At 37.3% G+C, this 20,514-nt stretch overlaps 1 protein-coding gene across 3 annotated transcripts in view; it reads right to left on the bottom strand.

Moving 5' to 3' along the window:
• Positions 1-20,514, bottom strand: part of ANKIB1 (ankyrin repeat and IBR domain containing 1) — a 139,214-nt gene that overhangs the window by 18,468 nt on the left and 100,232 nt on the right. For all 3 annotated transcript variants that reach the window (XM_037066072.1, XM_037066071.1, XM_037066070.1), the window contains exons 8-11: positions 17,375-17,519; positions 15,782-15,948; positions 7,075-7,163; positions 154-284 (exon numbers count right to left, since the gene is read on the bottom strand). In XM_037066072.1, coding sequence (XP_036921967.1) covers positions 154-284; positions 7,075-7,163; positions 15,782-15,948; positions 17,375-17,519 — 532 coding nt within the window. The remainder of the gene's footprint in view (positions 1-153; positions 285-7,074; positions 7,164-15,781; positions 15,949-17,374; positions 17,520-20,514) is intronic.

The raw sequence follows: 20,514 nt of genomic DNA on the forward strand, positions 1-20,514 counted from the left end.
CCAGAATCCATCTGAAACCCCAAAAGATTTTTACGTGTACAACATTTCTTCTTTGGATTATAATCAAACTAAGATTCCAACTGCAAAACATTAAAAATCCTCTTTAACTTTTTTATTTTGCTTTTTAAAAACTTTTCATTTATAACTTCTTACCTTAGCACACTGCATGTGATTGCATCCCTCGTTCTTCTGTATTGGAGACTTGCAGTTAGCACATGGCTTGGAGTTAGTTAACAACCAGAGACAGTTGGCAGCATCCTCATAAGCTTCACTAACTCCCACCACTTCGGGATATTAAGCACAAACACAAGAATAAACGATTTAAATAAATAAACGATAAATAAATAAACGATTTCTACTGTACAATAACAGTAGAAAAACACCCCCAAGTGTTCTTTGCAAGTTGTCTCTCAATTTTAATCATGTATTTCTTATGTTTTTTTTTTCCGATTAGGCTCTGTGGAAAAAGTTTTAAATTGGTTCATTTTAAATGGCATGACTATAGGGTAAGAAGCTGTATTCCAAAGTCCTATTTATGGAAACTAATTTAAAGATTTCTCCCTAAACTTGTGTACAAATAAACTGGGGAAGAAAAAACCCAAAGTAAAAAAAAACAACACATTGTTATTCTCTGCTTAAATTAACCATTGCATCAATGAAAATTATAGGAAGAATGGTTACTTTAGACAATAATTTCTGTAATAGACCAGTTGTACACATAAAGTTTTCCTCACAGTAAAAAACATGTACATTATATTGAAATATCAACACTTTTTTTACCCATAATTATTTCAGATAAGCTAAAAATAAATCCAATGTGACATGTCTAAAACTAATCACTGCCCCAAACTTGCTTTCTCTATTCCCTGTTCTGGTAAATGACATGCTCATTTACCCACAGTCAATCGAGAATAGCACGTGATCTTGGACACAGCCTTCTCTCTCTCTCACCCACCATGTCCCACTGATTCTGCCTCTTTTCCATACCTGTTTCTCTCCAATTCCAATTTTACTGCTTTAGCTAGGACCCTCCACATCTCTTGCCTAGACAATTAAAACACAGAAAACCAACCTATCTCTGCAGTTCCGTCTCCCTCCTCCCAATCCCCAGAATACATCCTAAACAGTAATCTCTTTAAAACACAAATCTGCTTCAGATCTTTTAGTGCTCCCCACTGACTACTACTGACTACAAAATAAAGTAGTCAAACTGCTTTAACAAAGAATATAAAACCCTTCATGATCTGGCCACTGACTATCTGATAAGGTTCTCTCAACCTCTCCCCCACACAAACCTTATGCTCTGTATTAAACTCAATTTATCCTAAATTTAAGATCAACGATCTTAAGAAATGCCATGGTTTCTATCCTAAAATTGATATTTTACATTCTGTGAATTTTTTCTCCCCAGTAGAGAGAGTTAGGGGCTCAGGAGAGTTCATGATGCACAATTAAAAACTTATTTTTTCCTGTAAGGTCAGTAATCAAGTTAAAAAAACAAACAAAAAACTCTACACGCTCAGAGAAACCTATGTTTTCTTTACTGAAAGAGATGTCAGAAAACCACGTTAGATTCATTGGAAGTACCCATTCACTCAAGGCTCTGATTATATGCAGACACTCTCTTAGAAGACAAGGAGTTGGCCCTAACGTTAAAAGCAGGGGAATAATCAGATGTTTTGAGTTTTGAAGCTTAAAAGGAAAAAGTTACCCACCCCCTCAGATACAAATCCCAGGAGAGGGAAGGCAACAAAGGTTGGAGTTGATAGAATCCTGGGAACTTGCTCTGTATGTGAACTGGAACAGCTGAGACTAGGAGCAGCCCTCTGATGGAGCCCAGCAGTGGAGGAGGGGGGCTGTCTTGCCACCAGGAACCCTTAAATCTGTGTCAACAATCTAATAGTAGCTCTACTGCTGAACTGTAAAGCACTGGTTTTCAACTCCACTTAGCATAGAAAACAACAGCAGTAATGAAGTGATCAGACTCCACTCCAGTTCAAAACCCACCTGGCAGATGACGGTTTGGTTAGGATGTCAGTGGAGGAAATTCTGAGATAGTTGGTGGAAAAGAGGAGTTTCAGAAGGAATGTACTACTATACTTATGGTCAAAAAGGTCAAGCTGGAGAGGTAACACCATTTACAAAGGGTATTACTGTAAAACTAATCACTAAGTACAAATGTCTACTTTTTGTTTACATATAGTGGCCTTTCTCTTCCCTTCAGCATCAACATTATTTTTAGCTCAGAGGCTCTCACACATTCTTATGACCTTTATTGTCTATTGTTATAACAAATAAAGCACAAAGCCATTAAAACAAAGCAGCTGTGTGGCCTGCAACATAACAGTGTTTTTCTCCCACCCTTGGAGAGAATGCTAATTCCTAACTGCATTCTAGTGGATTGCATGAAGTAAATCATGTTCAGGAAATGACTATTATTGCAACAAAAACTTGTGTGGGAATAAAAGCCTTCACTTCCAGTTTTCTGAACATGCTCATTTCATACACCTGACCTTTGTACATACTCCTCTTCATACTTGCAATACTGTATCTCCCTTCAGTCTACCTGGCGACTCTTCTTCACTCGCAGTGACTTCCATACTCTTCCCCTCATTTCAGTTACGTGTCTATTAAACCTTGACATTCTTTCCTTTATAATCTTGTGTACTTAGATTTCTAATAAAGAGTAACTTCATGTAATCAAATATCGGTGTATAATAGAACCTAAGACCCATTAGCAGAGTCAACATGTATGAAAGTAAAAACAAAGTTCTTTTTAAAAACTGAATTCTCAAAAGGATGATCTGAATTCCACTGCCCATGTATTTATTATGTACTACGAGAGTACCAATTTGATACTTTTATAAATTAACCACCATTTCACAGAAAATGGTGAAATTTCTTCTTCTTGCTTTGATTAGGCAAACTAGAGGCAGTTTCAGAACTTAAAACAGTATCTGAACATGGAATTAATTTGAACTGATCTCAGTTTACTTTCTAATACTTTTTTTAATTACTTAGATTTTGTTGCTCCTTTTGAGTCTTATAAATTCAGTTAAGTCTGGAAAATTGGTCATAAGGGATAAATTTTTCTCATCAATCTGTATGTTTGTTTGAAAATGTTTATAGCAGACATGAGATCATGAGCCAAGGTAGTATGTAAACTCAATAGAGCATTTAATCATACTTTTGCTTTTTTAATATTATTTTTGTATATTTAATGATGATGTTCTGCTTAAGGATTATACTGGCCTATTACTGCTTGCTTCAAGCCTCACCCTAAATTTCACGAATTTAAGAGGCCATCACAACAGTCTACTGGTCAACACCTTTAGTGTGGAGGGCAACTGGGAACACTCTGCAGTCTTGCCTTGTTCCCTCTGGTGGACCACTTCTCAGGTATCCTCCGTCTCCTGACTCCTATCCAATTTTCTGAAGTTCCTCTGTGTTAAAACCCTATTTGGAACTTTTTGAGAATGATCTTCAGCTTTTAATTTGAGGTGCCCCTATCTCTGGCAGCCAGAAGTAACCAGGCATACTCCATGGACACCATGGACACTATCCCATTTCCTTCCTCATTGTCAGGATCACTCTCATGTTCAAGGATGTTCTGTCATAGTGCCACCAATAATATGGACTTATTGGCCAGGTTGTTCTCCCTTTCCTTCCCTAGTAAAAACTTATTATTAGATCTGAAATAATTGACCCAACTTTAGATTTACAAGGAAGAAGTGAAAATAATCACCCATTTCAAAATATTTGCTTTGCATCTCCAATCAAACACTTCTGGCCACTTTCTATTAAAGAATTAAATTATATACTATACTAATTACTTCTTGTGGTACATTAACTCTTTCAGGCAACTAGTGAGTACACTTGATTTTCACATAATGACATCTTAACTCCCTGGCATACACCTCTCCTCTCCCATCTCCATGTCTGTCTTGCTCAAGCTGTTACATCCTCTCGCTTGGACATTCTGAAGTCGTCTGTCTCAGAATCAGTGTTCTTACCTGGTGTTTCAATAGTCCCTAATTCATCATCCACACTTCTGCCCAAGTGATCTACGTAAGTATCTTCAGTTATTACATTCCTACTCAACTCCATATCGCTCCTTCAGTCTACCCTAGTTGCCTATTTTGGTAAAAATATCTCTGATAGTGCCACTTCCCTATTTTAAAAACTGCTTTCTATGGCTTACTCTGTTACCAGGATAAATTCAGACACCTTGGCAAGAATCCTCACAATCTGGCAACACCTACTTTTTCAGTGTCTCAGGATAAAGCCAGACCTCCCAGGATCGCATCTAATCCCAGCCCAGACCCAATCTGGACTTGTGCCTGTGCAGTCTGATCTCTCAGTGCACCTTCCTTTGCACTGGCTGTACCGAACTGTGTGCAGTCCTTGAGCACACTGTGCTGCTTCACAGCCCTCCTCCGTCCTATGCCTCGGAAGCCCTTCCAATTCTGGTCTCTGTGAAGAATATCTATTGGCTTTCAAAATGCAGCTTAGCTGCAACTCTTTTATACAGCTTTTTCTAATCCCCTCCTTTGTCCCCTCCCCATCCACATAATGTACCACAGGTACACTGTTCTCTCACAGCATTTACAGTCACAGCTCTTTTTTCTTAGTTTTGTATACAGCTGTCGCCATCTCTAATACATTTCAAGAGCAGAGAGAGTATCTTGTTTCTGTATTCGAACATAAAATAGCAGTCAAAAATGTTAAATAAATAATGAAGATAGCATTTAAAGGTAATAAGTGACTTCTACATTTTCTCAACATCTTTTCTGAGCTGTAGGGAACTTCTAAAATTCTACTAAACATCTTTTAATATATGTCCTGAAAGTACCTCAAGTTCAAAATGCCCATAGCAAAACTCATCATTTCCCCCTGAACATTACTCCTTTATCTGAATTTCCTTGGTTGACTAACGATATCACGATCCACCATCTGACCCAAACTAAAAATCCACTGTCCTATGTCTCCTTCAGTCTATCCTTTCTAGTTGTCTATCTTGATAAAAATATGTTTGATAATCATACACCCCTATTTTTGAGTGTATTCTATGGCTTACTTGTTACTTGGATAAATTCACACAATTTGGCAAGAACCCTCACAATCTGACAACACCTATCTTTCCATGCTTATCTCTTGCAATTTTCTCCCACGGACCTTAACTTTAAGTTCCACAGATATGAATAAAAAAAAGTAGGTATGTGGACGATAGCAAGCCATCTCTAATAGAAACACAGATGTCTCTAGGTGGCAGAAGCAGGAAAAGAAAGCAAAATCCAATTGTGTCGTCATGCTTAAAGGTGCTGTAGGTAATGGTATTAATCTGTTTATGGAACTCACACATATATACAGACCCACATCTATCAGGAGAATGGGGAAAATGGGCAGGTATTGAGAAAGCAATGACAAGCTATTGTCTGACTTTCAAGAGAGACATGATAAATCTGGAGTACAGGAACAATCTATACAGGTGTTTTTGATTTGGGAAGTGTGTAGCACATAGCAGGTACTGAAAAAAAATTCTTGATTAAATGATGAACGTACAGGACAGAAATATTTAGTCAGATCTCATTATAAAATATCCTGAGATTATCCACTTCCCTTTACTTCTGGATAAAAATGTGAATTTTCTCATCATGTCAAAGGAACCTTGTTCATTAGCAATTAATAAACTGGCATTCTGGTTCACATGGTAGTCTCTCCTCCATGCATCGCAACAGTCCTGAGTCAGTTCATAAAATGAATCTTGTGAACCTGAAATGCTGAGAAACAGCTCTCGGGCCATGGTGGATTGCATAAGGTAACACAAACCTGTAACAGGTCTCATGGCTGCCAGCCAGTCCCCCAGCGTCACTTCAGCTGCTGACATGCAAACCTACCACATCTTTGCCTCTGCAGATATGCTAAAACCCCATCAATATCTCACTGTCTTCAGGAAGATTCTCTGACATTCCATCCCCTGATCTGATTTAGTTGTTCTTGTTTTTGTACTCTTACCTTTTTCTTCTTTTGTCCTCCTATCTTTACCCAACTATAGAGGGTGAGGCAAAAGTGGGTTTATAGTTGTTTGTACGGAAAATTATATAATAATAAATTATAATACAAAAATTAATCTCTGTTTCGTGTATTCACAACTGTAAACCTACTTTTGCCACACCCTGTATTAGTTATCATATGATGCTGCAAATATCTCCTTCCCTTCTAGCCTGTGCACTCTTTGAAGGATGGCATCATCTTTATTATGTACTTTGCTCATAGTAAGTGTAGAATGACTGAGTGAATTCATAATCTTGATTTGCAACACCTCAAACTAAGTCCATTACCTAAAAAAGTGAAGAAAAAAGCCCTAATATAAGTTTCACTTATATAAATTTGAAAGCAAATAGTTGCCATAAAACACGCAGGGGATAAAAATTATTATAAAGCAGATATATTTACTTATTAAATGTGGGAATTGCTAGTAGGAAGGCTAATTTCTGCTCACCAGACCTGTGCCTCCTGTTGCTCAATACAATGTAAGTTTCCTAAACTGTAAAATGAGATTGCTAATATCAATCTCATAGCATTTCTGTGAGAAATGACAGAGTAATGAATTTATAGCAGTCTTAGTAAAAACAACTATAGACATGACAATTAATGTAAGTCCACGGAACCACATTAGTAAGAAATTAATTTGTCTTACTATTCACTGGAAGCTTCCAGGGAAATAAGAAGCTTCCTCTCACTACAGATCATACATTTCTTCCCATAAAGGACAGAGAAGTTAGTTGGCCCACCCCAGAATAACAGGGAAGGCAGTGGTAGGAGCCTTAAATGGGGCTCCTGTTTACCTGGTGTTAGGAAATAAGTCAGTTATAAATGCGGAACTTGGTTATGACTCCCTCTTGCAAAAAACCTGTCATCTCCAAAAGGATGTTGATCAAAAGGGTGATGTTAAAGAGGGGAACTCCATTAACAAACCTGAACATTTCTTAAATGAAGACTCTAAGAAATATGACATTATGTTTTGTATGCCATTAGAAAATGTGGAGCATAGCTATCTAAAATTCCTCTTACGTTCTTCTGGTTTCATTTCAGTTATTTTTTGTAGCCAATTTTTCCATGTTTGGCAATCACAAGGCTCATGTGCTTCACCAAGGCACTCCCTAAAGAGGAAAACATAAAAAAGGCAATTGTAAAATATTCTTCATCAACACTGGAGTCAAAGAATCGGTAGAAAGTAACTCTTTCAACTTTGAAGTTGAGAAAACAGATACCGTGACCACCGAGAAATGAAGTGTTTCAGTAGAGGAATTAAAAATATGATTCTGAAGCTTGATTCCAACAGGCTACTTTTTCCTTTTAACCGGTATATTCTTTTACACATAAAAAAATTCCGAATAAATTACCTAATACTTACAATTTATTTTTGCATGCTTTAAGAACTATACAATATATTTTTACCGGTTAGGCTCTGTCCTCATTAATACTTTAAATTCTTGCACCTCGAAGTGTTGGCCAGCCAGTGTTCGTCTGGCCAGCTGCGTTACCTTTACTCAGGAGCTTGTTAAACATGCAGAAGGGCAGGCCCCACCACACCGAATGATTAGAATATGCACTGTATCAATATTATCTCATGGCCTTTCTGCATTTTAAAGTTTGATAAGTGCTGTTTTATACCATGTTTGTGTCATTACTTTTACTTCTGAATCCCCAACTAACAACTAGGGCAACCTAATTTACTTTTGAGTCTGATGAATTCCCAACTTTCTGTTTCATTGGATTTTGGCAAATTTTGATGTAAATAGTTAAAAAACATATCAATTTATCATTTGTAAATTAATTATACATTCTTTCTATCACTACCTAAATTTAAGCATTAAAAAGGGCCTAAAACATTTATAAATTATTTGTTTTAATTCGATATGCTATATTCTATACAGCAAAGGTAATTCCTACAATTAATAATAAAATATATAAGAAAATTCCTTTCAATGTTGGTAGACACCATCGAAATGAACTTAGTATTATATGATTGGGAAACACATTAACAAAACTAAAATTTATATAATTTAGCAGGGAAAGTAACAAACCAAAGATTAGGCATAATGTGAAAATGGTCACAATATATTATATTGAAAAGCTGGATGTAAACTTTATATAAAGAATAGTTCTGATTTCACAAATGCTATATTCTTAGAAAAGCCTAAAATAAACCCAATAAAATGTTATCAGTAATTAAAAAATAATAAAATATCATTTTGGGGCAAGAAAGACCTAATCTGCAGTTGTTATCATTATTGTTATTTTATTTTTTAAAGATTTTATTTATTTCTAGAGAGAGGGGAAAAAAGGGAAAAAGAGAGGATGAAAAACATCAATGTGAGAAACATCAATCAGTTGCCTCTTGTTGTGCCTTGACCAGGGACCCAAACCTGCAACCTGGGCATGTGGCTTGGCTGGGGACTGAACCAGTGACTCCTTGCTTTGCAGGACAATGCCCAATCAACTGGGCCACACTGGTCAGGGCACTATTATTGTTATTTTAAATAAAGATCTTACTTGAAAAGTTTAAGTTTGTTAAGATGCACCTCCTGACTCAGATGCAGGATCACAAACTAAAAAGTAACATTTCACTATATTAAGAATGTAACAATTCTACTTCATACCCATTAGGATGGCTACTATTTAAAAAAGTGAAAAGTAACAAGTGTTGGGGAGGAGATGGAAAAAGAGAAACCCTTGTGCATTGCTGGTAGGAATGTAAAATGATGTAGCTGCTGTGGGAAGCAGTTTGGTGGTTCCTCAAAATGTTAAACAAAATTATCACATGATCTAGCAATTCCACCTCTAGGTATGCACCTAAAAGAAACAAAGGACTCATACTTTACACCAAATGTTCGTAACAGCATTATTCACAACAGCCAAAATACGGGAACAACCCAAGTGTCACTCACAGACGAAAAGACAAAATGCAGTATGTAGACACACACAATGGAGCATTAGCCAGCAATAAAAAGGAATGAAATTCTGATCCATGATACATACACATTGTAATGTGGATGAATATTGAGACATTAGAGATATTCTGCTAAGTGAAATAAGCCAGATACAAAAGGACAAATATTGTATGATTCCACTTATATTAAATATTTAGAATAGGAGAATTCATAGAGGCAGAAAGTAGAATGGCGTTTACCAGTAGCCAAAGGGGAGGGAGGATGGAGAGTGTCTGCTTAACGGATACAAAGTTTCTGTTTGGGAAGACGAAAAAGTTTTGAAAATGAACAACATTATGAATGTATTTAGTACCACTTAACTACATCCTTAAAAATAGTTTAAAGAAAAGACAACAGGAATCAGTTACTTTGAAAATATTTTAGTTTCCCTAAATTCCTGACATCACCAAAGTTGGCATTTGGGAAATCTTTTCTGAAAATGCAGTTTTATAGAGCTCTTCAGTAACTCAGTGGTAATTTAACAGTCATTCAAAAAATTATTGGGTTGCCCTGGCTGGTAGCTCAATTGGTTAAGAGTGTCGTCCTGATATGCCAAGGTTGTGGGTTCAACCCCCAATCAGGGCACATATTGAGAGTCAACTAATGAATGAATGAATAAGTGGAACAACACATCCATGTTTCCCTCACTCTCTCTAAATCAATCAAAAACATATTGGTTTGATTAAAAAGGGAAGTAGCTATATTAAATTTACTTTAGTACATATCAAAATCAATTCTCCTTTCCAGAACTGTAAAAGATATTTGTAATAACTGTTAATTTTTAATTGGCACATATCCTACCATACAATAGTATTAGAAAGATACTATCGAAATGAAAGGTGAAAGAGTAGGGTTTCCTAGAAACTGCATTCCTCATGACTCATTTAAAACAAAAATTAAGATGTAGAAAAGCCTTATATATTTATAGTACCTAAAGCAAATCAAATAAAGTCAATGAAATAAATTATTTCCATTAAGTTTAAGACTTTCCGGGACTTCTGGCCAAGATAGAAGTAAAGATAGATACACTTTGCCTCCTCGCACAAGCAAAACCAGGACAACAAATTTAAAAGAAACAACCAGAATTGTTAGAAAATGGAACTGTATGGAAGTCCAGTAACCAAGGAGGTAAAGAAGAAACATTCATCCAGACTGGTAGGAGGGGTGGAGAGGACACGCAGCAAGGTAGCAAGGTGGCAGCTGGAAGACTAGGGCAGGCAAGGTGGTGGCGGGTGGTCACACATTTGTGTGTAGATAAACTGGGAAAAACAACTGGGGAGTGAGACAGACTGTGCAACCCAGGGTTCCAGTGCAGAGAAATAAAGCCTCAAAACCTCTGGCTTTAAAAACCTGTGGGGGTTGAGGTGGCGGGAGGAACTCCCAGCTTCCCGGGAGACTTCACTCAAGAGACCCACAGGGTCCTAAAATGTACACAAGAACAGTTACCTGTTCTGCAGGTAACTGAAGCCTAAATTCCTAAAGAAAGTTTTTAACCAAGACACCAATGACTGGTGACAAGTACTTTTGCCATGTATAATGTGCACCCACATTTTTGGTCCAAAATTTCAGGGAAAAAATCTTTCATTTTAATTTTTAATTCAATTATTTATTTATTTATTGATCGATACTTTTTTGTATTATCAAGAAGTTTTAGCATTTATTTTCAAACATATGGATACTGTTACTGTTTCTAGAGTTACACTTTTAATGCACAAGCATAAATAAAATAATTAGAAACATTTACATGGATACAGAATTAGTATCCATGTAAATGGATAATTAGTATCCATGTAAATTGCTGTGCATCCTTGTTTTTCCCTCAAAAATGTGGGCAAGAAAGTACATTATGCATGGCAAAAATACGGTATTCTGACAGAGCTGGTACCTGTGGCTGAGATTGCACTGTACCTCAAAATGTCACTAAAAACAAGTGAATGAACTGTAAGGGGAATTCTGGCACATCGTCAACTGAAATTTAGAGACACTAATAAAGTGGGTTCATTCAGGAAATAGGTGCTTAGTAAGAAATTTCAAAGAAAAAAATGGTCGTCTTACCTAAAATCCTTAACCTTGTCTAATGATGGTTAACTAGTATCAGGAGACCAAGGGACAGCTCTTTACTCGAAAGTGTGTCGATACACACAACCATTGGCGGAACAATAAAAAAGGCAACAGTGAAAACAGCATTCAGGGTTTGTTTTGACGCATGCACCTGGAGCAGTAGGGGTGGCTTTTATTACATATTACTGATACTTTAGGTTTTACGTGTTATTTGATATGACTTCATAGGCTATGAAACCTATGGATGAACACTCAAAATTTTCCCATATAAATTAATGGTAACTGCTTCCTTACTTTATGTCATTTCTGCTTATTCAGCCCTACTTTAGGGGAAACCTGTATTCAGATGGGCATGCTACTGTGTATAAAGAACATGATATTTAAACAGGGTCTTATTATTGATCTCTACCAAACAAATAGCATCTTGTTTTAATTCCTGGCCTAGAAAGGGTTCAGGAATGTTCTGTTAGCTGGAAGGACTCAAAAGCTGAACACTGCCAGACTGGAAAAATCTTTATTTTCAGAACCAGAGCTATTAAGCTGAGAGTTTCAGACTGATTATGCAAGAGAAGATGAGACTCAACTATTAGGCCACAAACAAGGACCACCTCATTTATTTTGCCCAGTGGACTCTTTTAAAGAGTCTCTTTTTCTGTGAGGTCTATGGAGAAAAAGATGAAGCATGAAACTACTACTTTAATTCAATTAAGATTCATTATCCTACCGAGGTAGAATGTGTTATCAAAATCCTTATCCTGGGTATTGGACGAAAACAGAACGAACTGATGACAATTTTAATGCCAAGACATTCACTTTCAAAGTTTCCCCAAACACCTGACAAGCCTGCACATTACTGGAAGGTTAAGTGGACCAGAAACCTGACACTGATTTCTCACCAGGTGCACCACTGTGATTCAAGCTTCCCTATCAAGGGTTCAAATGTGTATCATGGTTATGGTGAACCTGTTTTAAAGGCATAGTTTCAGTAAGTAAATGCTCCATAGCTGTGTTAAATATTACAAACCTCACCATTTTACTATTCAGAATATTCTTGCCAGGCAATTTTAGTGAATAACTCTAAAATATGTTTGACTTCTATGGATTTAGAAGAGATGAAGTTCAAGTAAGTTTCTCAGTTTCCAAAAGAGATATTGGTGATAAAAGGGACCAGGAGACATTCAAGAGAAAATAACCACTTTGCAAGGTCAATTTTGAGTTCTCTCAGGTTAAGATTTTGGTGGCCAAGGGGTATTTCTGACAACAAATCTTTGAAGACTTAATTAAGAAAGACTTTGTGTTAGTTCAAAGGGCAAAGAAGTAGTAGCATAATCTACTTAATAAAAAGAAAATCTGAGGGGAGAAGGTCACTAGCTCAAGTGAGATGAGAGTCCATCCAGGTTCGAACACTGTCTAGGGATAATGCTGTTGAGATGAGACAAAATGCAATTCTACAGGTGAAGGGGAAAGCATTCTAGGTTCAGTTATGAAGGGTCCAGAACTGGTTGATGGACAATTTATAATAGAAAGGGCTATCTTGTGGTGGGAAGGGAAATAAATGCCTACTCCTACCTTCCCTCGTAACAATGAATACATTCAGTTGTATTCAGGCAGACATTTCTCGTGGGTGACTCTCAAATGACTTTTGTCACATGCAGTTCTTAAAAAGAAATTATTATTGCAATTTTGTGTAGTTTTTACAATCATCTTGAGGAATATATAAAAAGATCTCTTTTGCAAACCTTCCTTTTGCATGAAGCAGATTGTGTTGCTCTTTAAAACACTAGAGAAGGGGAGAATTTTACTTAAAATTAAAAAAATATTTGTAATTTATGATTATAGGAAAAGCTCTACTATAGGAATAGCAGGAAGCTATGAATGTAAAACAAAGAATGTGGCTATGTTCCAATAAAAGTTTTTAAAAAAATATTTTATTGATTATGCCATTACAGTTGTCCCATTTCCCCCCCTTCACATCCCCTCCCACCCACATTCCCCCCCTTTAGTTCATGTCCATGTGTCATAAGTTCTTTAGCTTCTACATTTCCCACCCTATTCTTGCCCTCCCCCTAGTTTCTCCCCACTGCCTATGCTACTTATTCTCTGTACCTTCTCCCCACTTCTCCTCCTCCCCTGTTGCTAACCTTCCATGTGATCTCCATTTCTGTAGTTCTGTTCCTGTTTTAGGTGTCTGCTTAGTTTGCTTTTGTTTTTATATGTGTGGTTGTTAATAACTGTGAGTTTGTTGTTCTTTCTCTGTTCGTATTTTTTATCTTCTTTTTCTTAGATAAGTCCCTTTAACATTTCATATAATAAGGGCTTGGTGATGATGAACTCCTTGAACTTGACCTTATCAGGGAAGCACTTTATCTCCCCTTCCATTCTAAATGAAAGCTTTGCTGGATAAAGCAATCTTGGATATAGGTCCTTGCCTTTCATGACTTGGAATACTTCTTTCTTTCTAGCCCCTTCTTGCCTGTAAGGTTTCTATTGAGAAATCAGCTGACAGTCTGATGGGAACTCCTTTGTAGGTGACTGTCCCCTTATCTCTTGCTGCTTCTAGGATTCTCTCCTTCATTTTAATCTTGGCTAATGTAATGATGATGTGCCTTGGTGTGTTCCTTCTTGGGTCTATCTTCTTTAGGACTCTGAGCTTCCTGGATTTCCTGGAAGTCTATTTCCTTTGCCAGACTGGGGAAGTTCTCCTTTATTATTTGTTCAAATAAGCTTTCCATATTGTTGCTCTTCCCCTTCTGGTACCCCTGTAATTCAGATGTTGGAACGTTTAAAGTTATCCTGGAGGTTCCTAAGCCTCTCCTCATTTTTTTGCATTCTTGTTTCTTCATTCTTTTCTGTTTGGTTGTTTCTCTCTTCTTTCTGGTCCATTCCATTGATTTGAGTCCCAGTTTTCTTTCTATCACTATTGGTTCCCTGTGCATTTTCCTTCATTTCACTTAGGGTAGCCTTCACTTTTTCATCTAATTTGTGACTAAAATCAACCAGTTCTGTGAGCATCCTAATCACAAGTGTTTTGAACTGTGCATCCAATAGGTTGGCTATCTCTTTGTCCCTTAGAAGTATTGGCTACAGGGCTTTGAGCTGTTCTTTTGCGGGAGCCATGTTTTGGTCTATTTGTGCCTGTTACGAATGAGGGGCAAAAGCTTAGTGTTCACCAGGGTGGGTAACCAGTGGCTGGGTTGTGACTGGGGGTGGGGTCAGAGAGGGAGCAATGGCACTTGTTCCACTCTTGCTCCAATTTCAGTCCCCTCTGCAGCTTCCCACAAGCCGGCACCTTTTCAATCGGTGCTTTTAGGCTTTATTTCCTGTTGCTCGGGCCCTGGTTTGCATGGTCTGTCTTGCTGCCCTTTTTGTCTGGTTTATCTGCATGTGAATGCATGACCGTGGTCAGCCCCACGCCGCCTGTGCTCCCGGGTCTGGCTGCCACTGCCTTTTCCTGCCCCGACCCCTCTCTGCCAGCCACTGACTCTTAGCCATCTGGTTGAATGGTTGCTGGACTTCCGTACAGTTCAATTTTCTGTCTGTTCTGCTTGTGTTTTTGTTTCTAAATCTTTGTTGTCCTTAATTTTAGTTGTGTGAAGAGGCACAGTGTTTCTACCTATGCCGTCTTGGCCGGAAGTGAATAAATAAAACTTTATTTTTAAAAATTAGTGTGGATAATAGTTTGGTAAAACTTGACCTAGAGTTTGGCACTATTTATGGATTGTAAGGTTAAGAAATATTTTTGCTACTACTAATAATGATTAGGATAAGAAACTGGTCTTTCAGGGTAGGAATATTTTATTACTATGCCTTTTTACTATATAGCAATGCTACAATTCCATTTTAATTTGTAATAAGTAGACAAAGAGTAGAGTATTATGTGCATCTCAAGTGTATCCTTGCATATATGATGAATCTATAAATGAGCAAAAAGCAGAACAAATACTATTTCTTTTTGATCATTTAATTAAATAAAACAAAAGCTGATTATCACTGAATCTATTCTGAATACAGTTAAAATGCTGCTGTCAGACAAACATACACGGTTACACAGCCCTCCTATTACTGATTTACCATCAGTTCATACTTACTGAGGACTTATCAGACACTGGAAATTAAACAAAGACACACAGTGCACTTCCCATCAGGAACTGTGCATTAGAATCATCTAAGAGCTATTTTTTTTTTTTTTTTAGAATTCTACTCCCAAACCTACTATATCAAAATTTTGCTGGGGTTTGGGATAAAAATTTGGAAGAGTTGTGTTAGTAATTCTGGGCCTTTCTGATTAAGGATCACTGCTAGAGACTTTTATTTTAAGAGAAAAACTGAAACTCTAAAGATGTTCTAATCTGTGGCCAGCGATTTGACATTAAGAGTTCAAGTGCACAGACTCTGGAAGCAAACGGAGGTGGGCTCTAATCTCGTTTCTGCCATATGCTAGCTGCACAACCCTGGACAACTTCTCTGTGCCCGAGTTTCTTTACCTGCAAAACAGGTATAATAACAGCACTCAACTCATAGCAAAGTCAGAAGAACTCAATATATCAAAATATTTGGCACAGTACTCCCACACATATCAAGCACACAATAAATGTAAACTCGATGCACATTTTTAAATTAGTAAGAATGGTATCAAACACTACGATTTAAAGGCCTAACTAAAGGTACAAACTCTCTTTAAAAAAACTATGAGAAAGATGATTTCCCACTTGTCTCGCACTGACCAGCAGAAGAGGTGTCCTTTTCCGCAGTCCACGGCAGGAGCTCTGAGCAAAGGGAAGCTGAGCGTATCAGACCCAGATGTATTTGACCCTTGTTTCGTCAGTCTGACTGCTCTCTCGCAGCCTGGAGTAGGACACCATTTAATGGCAGGATTATTTTCAACAAAGGCCTGTTTAAATAGCAATAACAAAATACAACAATCAATATTTTAATTCTAAATTCTAATACATTGTGTTCTGATGTCAATTTACTTTAAAGCCCAAAAAAGAGTGAAATAATAAACAAGGTGTAGTCGGTCTGAAATGCTTAAAATAGTACAAGTAAGTGTGAAACAACTTTTTATTTAAAGTATAATTGACATTCACTATTATATTAGTTTCAGGTGTACAACATAGTGATTTGACATCTGTGATCACCATGACAATTCTAGTAACCTCTGTCACTGTACAAAGTTAATACAATATTATTGACTATATTTCCTATGCTGTACATTACACCCCTGTGACTTAATTATTTTATAACTGGAAATTTGTACCTCTTAGTGCCTTTCAATTTTTTCACCTATTCCCCCAACATCATTCACTCTGGCAACCATCAATCTGTTCTCTGCATCTATTGAGTCTGTTTCTGTTTTGTTTTGCTTGCTATTTTGTTTGGACCTTGAGATCCACACATAAGTGAAATCATGAAACAACTTAGCAAGAAGAAGAGAAGTGGGAATTACCTAGTAATGACATGATTTTAAAATTTATGTTTTATTTACTCTAAAAACCAGAGTGTAGATGATAATGATAAAGTAAAACTGCAATTATTCATGCAGAAAATGTGCAATTTAGAAATTGTTCTCATACAATGTGGCACTTTTCTGATGAACATAATTATAAATAGAACTTTATATGTGATTATTACTTGCATTCGAACAGTGAATTTCTAAATGGCATCCTAATACACAAAAATCAGTATTATGATGCTTTTTCGCTAAAGAAACAAAAGAACTTCTTTTTAAAAAGTGTACACATTAGGGTTTAGAACACAAAAGTTTTGCACAAGGCACTTAAAATATAACTTTTAATTTATACAATAAAGAAAGTAACTTGCATATGCTCCTGAATAATGCCTGAATAAAAACAAAAAAAGATACAATAAACTAAATTTATTAATTGAAACTAAAAGAAAACCCCATAAATTTCTAAGTTGATGACCTTTATTTCTAAATATTTATATTTAAGAGTGTAAAATATAACGCCTTTTGGAAAACTTAATGTAGTACTATGTATTTTGAACATTATTTTGATGAATCACTTATAAAAATACAATAGGTGAATCAGTAAATGGTTCTGAGCAATAGTTTTATTTCTTTTGGTAAACTGCTACTTTAGCTTTTCTTTTACTCTTTCATGATTATAAAATAATGCTTTAGCTTAAAATTTTAATTAATGCTACCATCTGTTTATGCAATTTTTCTGAGACAAAAGGAAAGTGCATTTTCATTATACAATTTTTGTTTTAAAAAATTAAATATATTCAATACAATCTGTTATACAGGTTTCATAAAATTAAAATTATGGATATTGGACAGATAATCGCTAGCATACCTTAATATCAAACTGTAGGTATCGCTTGTCCATCTCCTTAGAAACTACACTTTCTATGATATCCACAGGTACAAGCTGGAAGCAATCATATGCAGGACAGAAAATGTTGTGAGCTTCACCTTCTTGAATTTTCAGGTTCAAAAATCTGTTAAAACGATCAATTAATAAAAAACAGAGATGTAATCTGTGTAGAGTCTAAGATTTTTTTCTATGCTTAACCTTCTGTTACACTATAATTAAAATAACACCAACAAACTAACTATAGAATATCAACTATAATATATTGACTGATATAATTCACAAATATTGGATACTTACTAAGTGCAAAGTCATTGATTATACATATATTAAAATAAACACACATGTGTTTGTATGTTTTATATAGTTTTATATATCTTTGTTCTGCTTTACCTTTTAAAATTTGAAACGATATATTTATTTAATTTTAAAAATTCAGAAATAACTGGTTTAGAAATGTTGTCTTCAGTTCTCAATATTCTTATACCTTCAAATAAAAAGGAGCAATCATACAGGGTTAAACAATGCATAAGTCAAGAAAATTTGGGGTGGCACTGAAACACAGCATGCCTTTTTGAAGAAAAGGTTTTCTGCTTGTATTTTGTGAAGACAAATATTAAAATGACCTTCACGTCCTACTCTAGTCACACTAGTTGAGGTAGAAGAGAAAAGCACCCTGGAAAGGGGTGGGAAATTAGCCAAGGTGAATTAAATGGTTAAAAACAGGATTTTGAGTTCCAGATACAGCCCTGCCACTAACAAGTTACATGATCTTAACTCATTTTAACTGTTTTGCACCTCACTTTTACTACCTGTAAAAGGGAGATAATAATATGCACTTCTCGAGGTTGGTATACTGATTATACAAATAATGTAAAATATTTGCATGGTGGCAAATAAAAATTCATAAATTTTAGCAATGGATTTATTGTTATTCTCTCTCTCCCCCTCCTTTTGTCTGTCTCCTGTCTCTTACCCTTGGCACAATAAACATGCTGAAGTTTTACCCATTCTGAAAACTTTTCTCAACCAAATGACCCTTTTTAGTAGCATTTTCCTTTCACATCAAAATACTTTACAATGACTTGTCATTCCTTCCTCAAGTCCATGATTAACTTATAAACCCACTGGCTTCTATCACTTCTTCAGTGAATGGCTAGATTTTAATGTGGCCATTAAGAATACCCATTAGTAGCCCTGGCCAGGTATGTCAGTTGACTACAGTGTTGTCCCACTACACCAAGGCTCCAAGTTCAATCTCTGGCCGGGGTACATACAAGAAGCAACCAATGAATGCATAAATGAGTGGAACAACAAACTGATGTCTCTTTCTCTCTCTCTACCCGCCCACCTCTGTCGCCCAACCTCTATCAAGAAAGACTACCCTTGACTTCCGCCAAGATGGAGGCATAGGTGGAAACACTGTGCCTTCTCCCACAGCCAAGTTTGAATACAACAAAGGTTTGGAGAACAAAGACTCAGCCAAAAAACAGAAAATTGAATTATATGGAAGTCTGACAACCACTAACCGTTCAATGGGAAAGGTAAGAGGGGCGGAGCCAGCAGTGGAGCAGGGTGGGGAAGGACAGATCCCCAGACCTAGGCGTGCAAGTGGCCCGGACCCAGTTAGGGTGTGGGGCAGACTGACCGCGGTCACACATTCGTGCACAGTGAGATGGACCACGCAGGCCCCAGGGGGCGAACCCAGTGGGGGAGGGCTGACGGCGGCGGCACACTCGCATGCAGTGGAACTAAACTCGTGGGCCCGGTGACCATGGTGGCTGTGGCACCAGTGGGGGCTGCGGCGGCAGGCAGCAGACGAGACGCCATAGTTCCTCTTTGACCCCGCCCCCACATACAACAGCACAAACCACCGACTGAGTTGCCCTGCTCTGGTGAACACCTTAGGGCTCCAATCCTGCTACGTAACAGGCACAAACAGCCCAAAAAAGGGCGCACGAAAAACTCAAAGTCCCAGAGCCCATAACTCTCAGTGACCGAGAAATTGCCAGCCTCTCAGAAGCACAATTCAAGACACTGTTTATCAGGATGCTCACAGAACTGGTTGATTATAGTCACAAATTAGAGGAACATATGAAGGCTAAACTAATTGAAAATAAGGAAGATGTCCAGGAAACCAATAGTGATGGAAAGGAAACTGGGACTCAAATCAATGGGATGGACCAGAAGGAAGAACGAAACATCCCACCAGAAAGGAATGAAGAAATGAGAATTCCAAAAAATGAGGAGAGGCTTAGGAACCTCCAGGACACCTTTAAACGTTCCAACATCCGGATTATAGGGGTACCAGAAGGGGGAAAGAAACAGCCACAAGTGGAACACTTATTTGAACAAATAATAAAGGAGAACTTCCCCAATCTGGCAAAGGAAATAGACTTCCAGGAAATCCAGGATGCTCAGAGAGTCCCAAAGAAATTGGACCCAAGAAGGAACATACCAAGGCACATCATCATTACATTAGCCAAGACTAAAATGAAGGAGAGAATTCTAGAAACAGCAAGAGATAAGGGGACAGTCACCTACAAAGGAGTACCCATCAGACTGTCAGTGGATTTCTCAAAAGAGACCTTACAGGCAAGAAGGGGCTGGAAAGAAGTATTCCAAGTCATGAAATCCAAAGACCTATAGCCAAGATTGCTTTATCCAGCAAAACTTTCATTTAGAATGGAAGGACAGGTAAAGTGCTTCTCAGATAAGGTCAAGTTCAAGGAGTTCATCATCACCAAGCCCTTATTATGTGAAATGCTAAAGGGACTTATATAAGAAAAAGAAGATGAAAAATATTAACAGTGAAAGGACAGCAAACACACAATTATTAACAACCACACCTAAAACAAAAGCAAACCAAGAGGACAGCTAGATCAGGAGTGGAACCACAGAAATGAAGAACACATGGAGGGTTAGCAACAGGGGAGTGGGAGGAGGAGAAGGGGGGAGAAGGCACAGAAAAAAGCATAGAGGGTAGGTAGAAAATAGATAGGGGGAGGGCGAGAATAGTGGGGGAAATATAGAATCTAAAGAACTTGAGATACGTGGTTATAAACTAAGGGGGGGAGAATGGTGGGGGAGGGAGTGTGCGGGGGGGAGGGGAATGAAGGGGG

The sequence above is a fragment of the Sturnira hondurensis genome, unplaced genomic scaffold, assembly GCF_014824575.4.
Source record: "Sturnira hondurensis isolate 20B ecotype Veracruz unplaced genomic scaffold, ASM1482457v3 Scaffold0016462, whole genome shotgun sequence".
NCBI lineage: Eukaryota > Metazoa > Chordata > Mammalia > Chiroptera > Phyllostomidae > Sturnira > Sturnira hondurensis.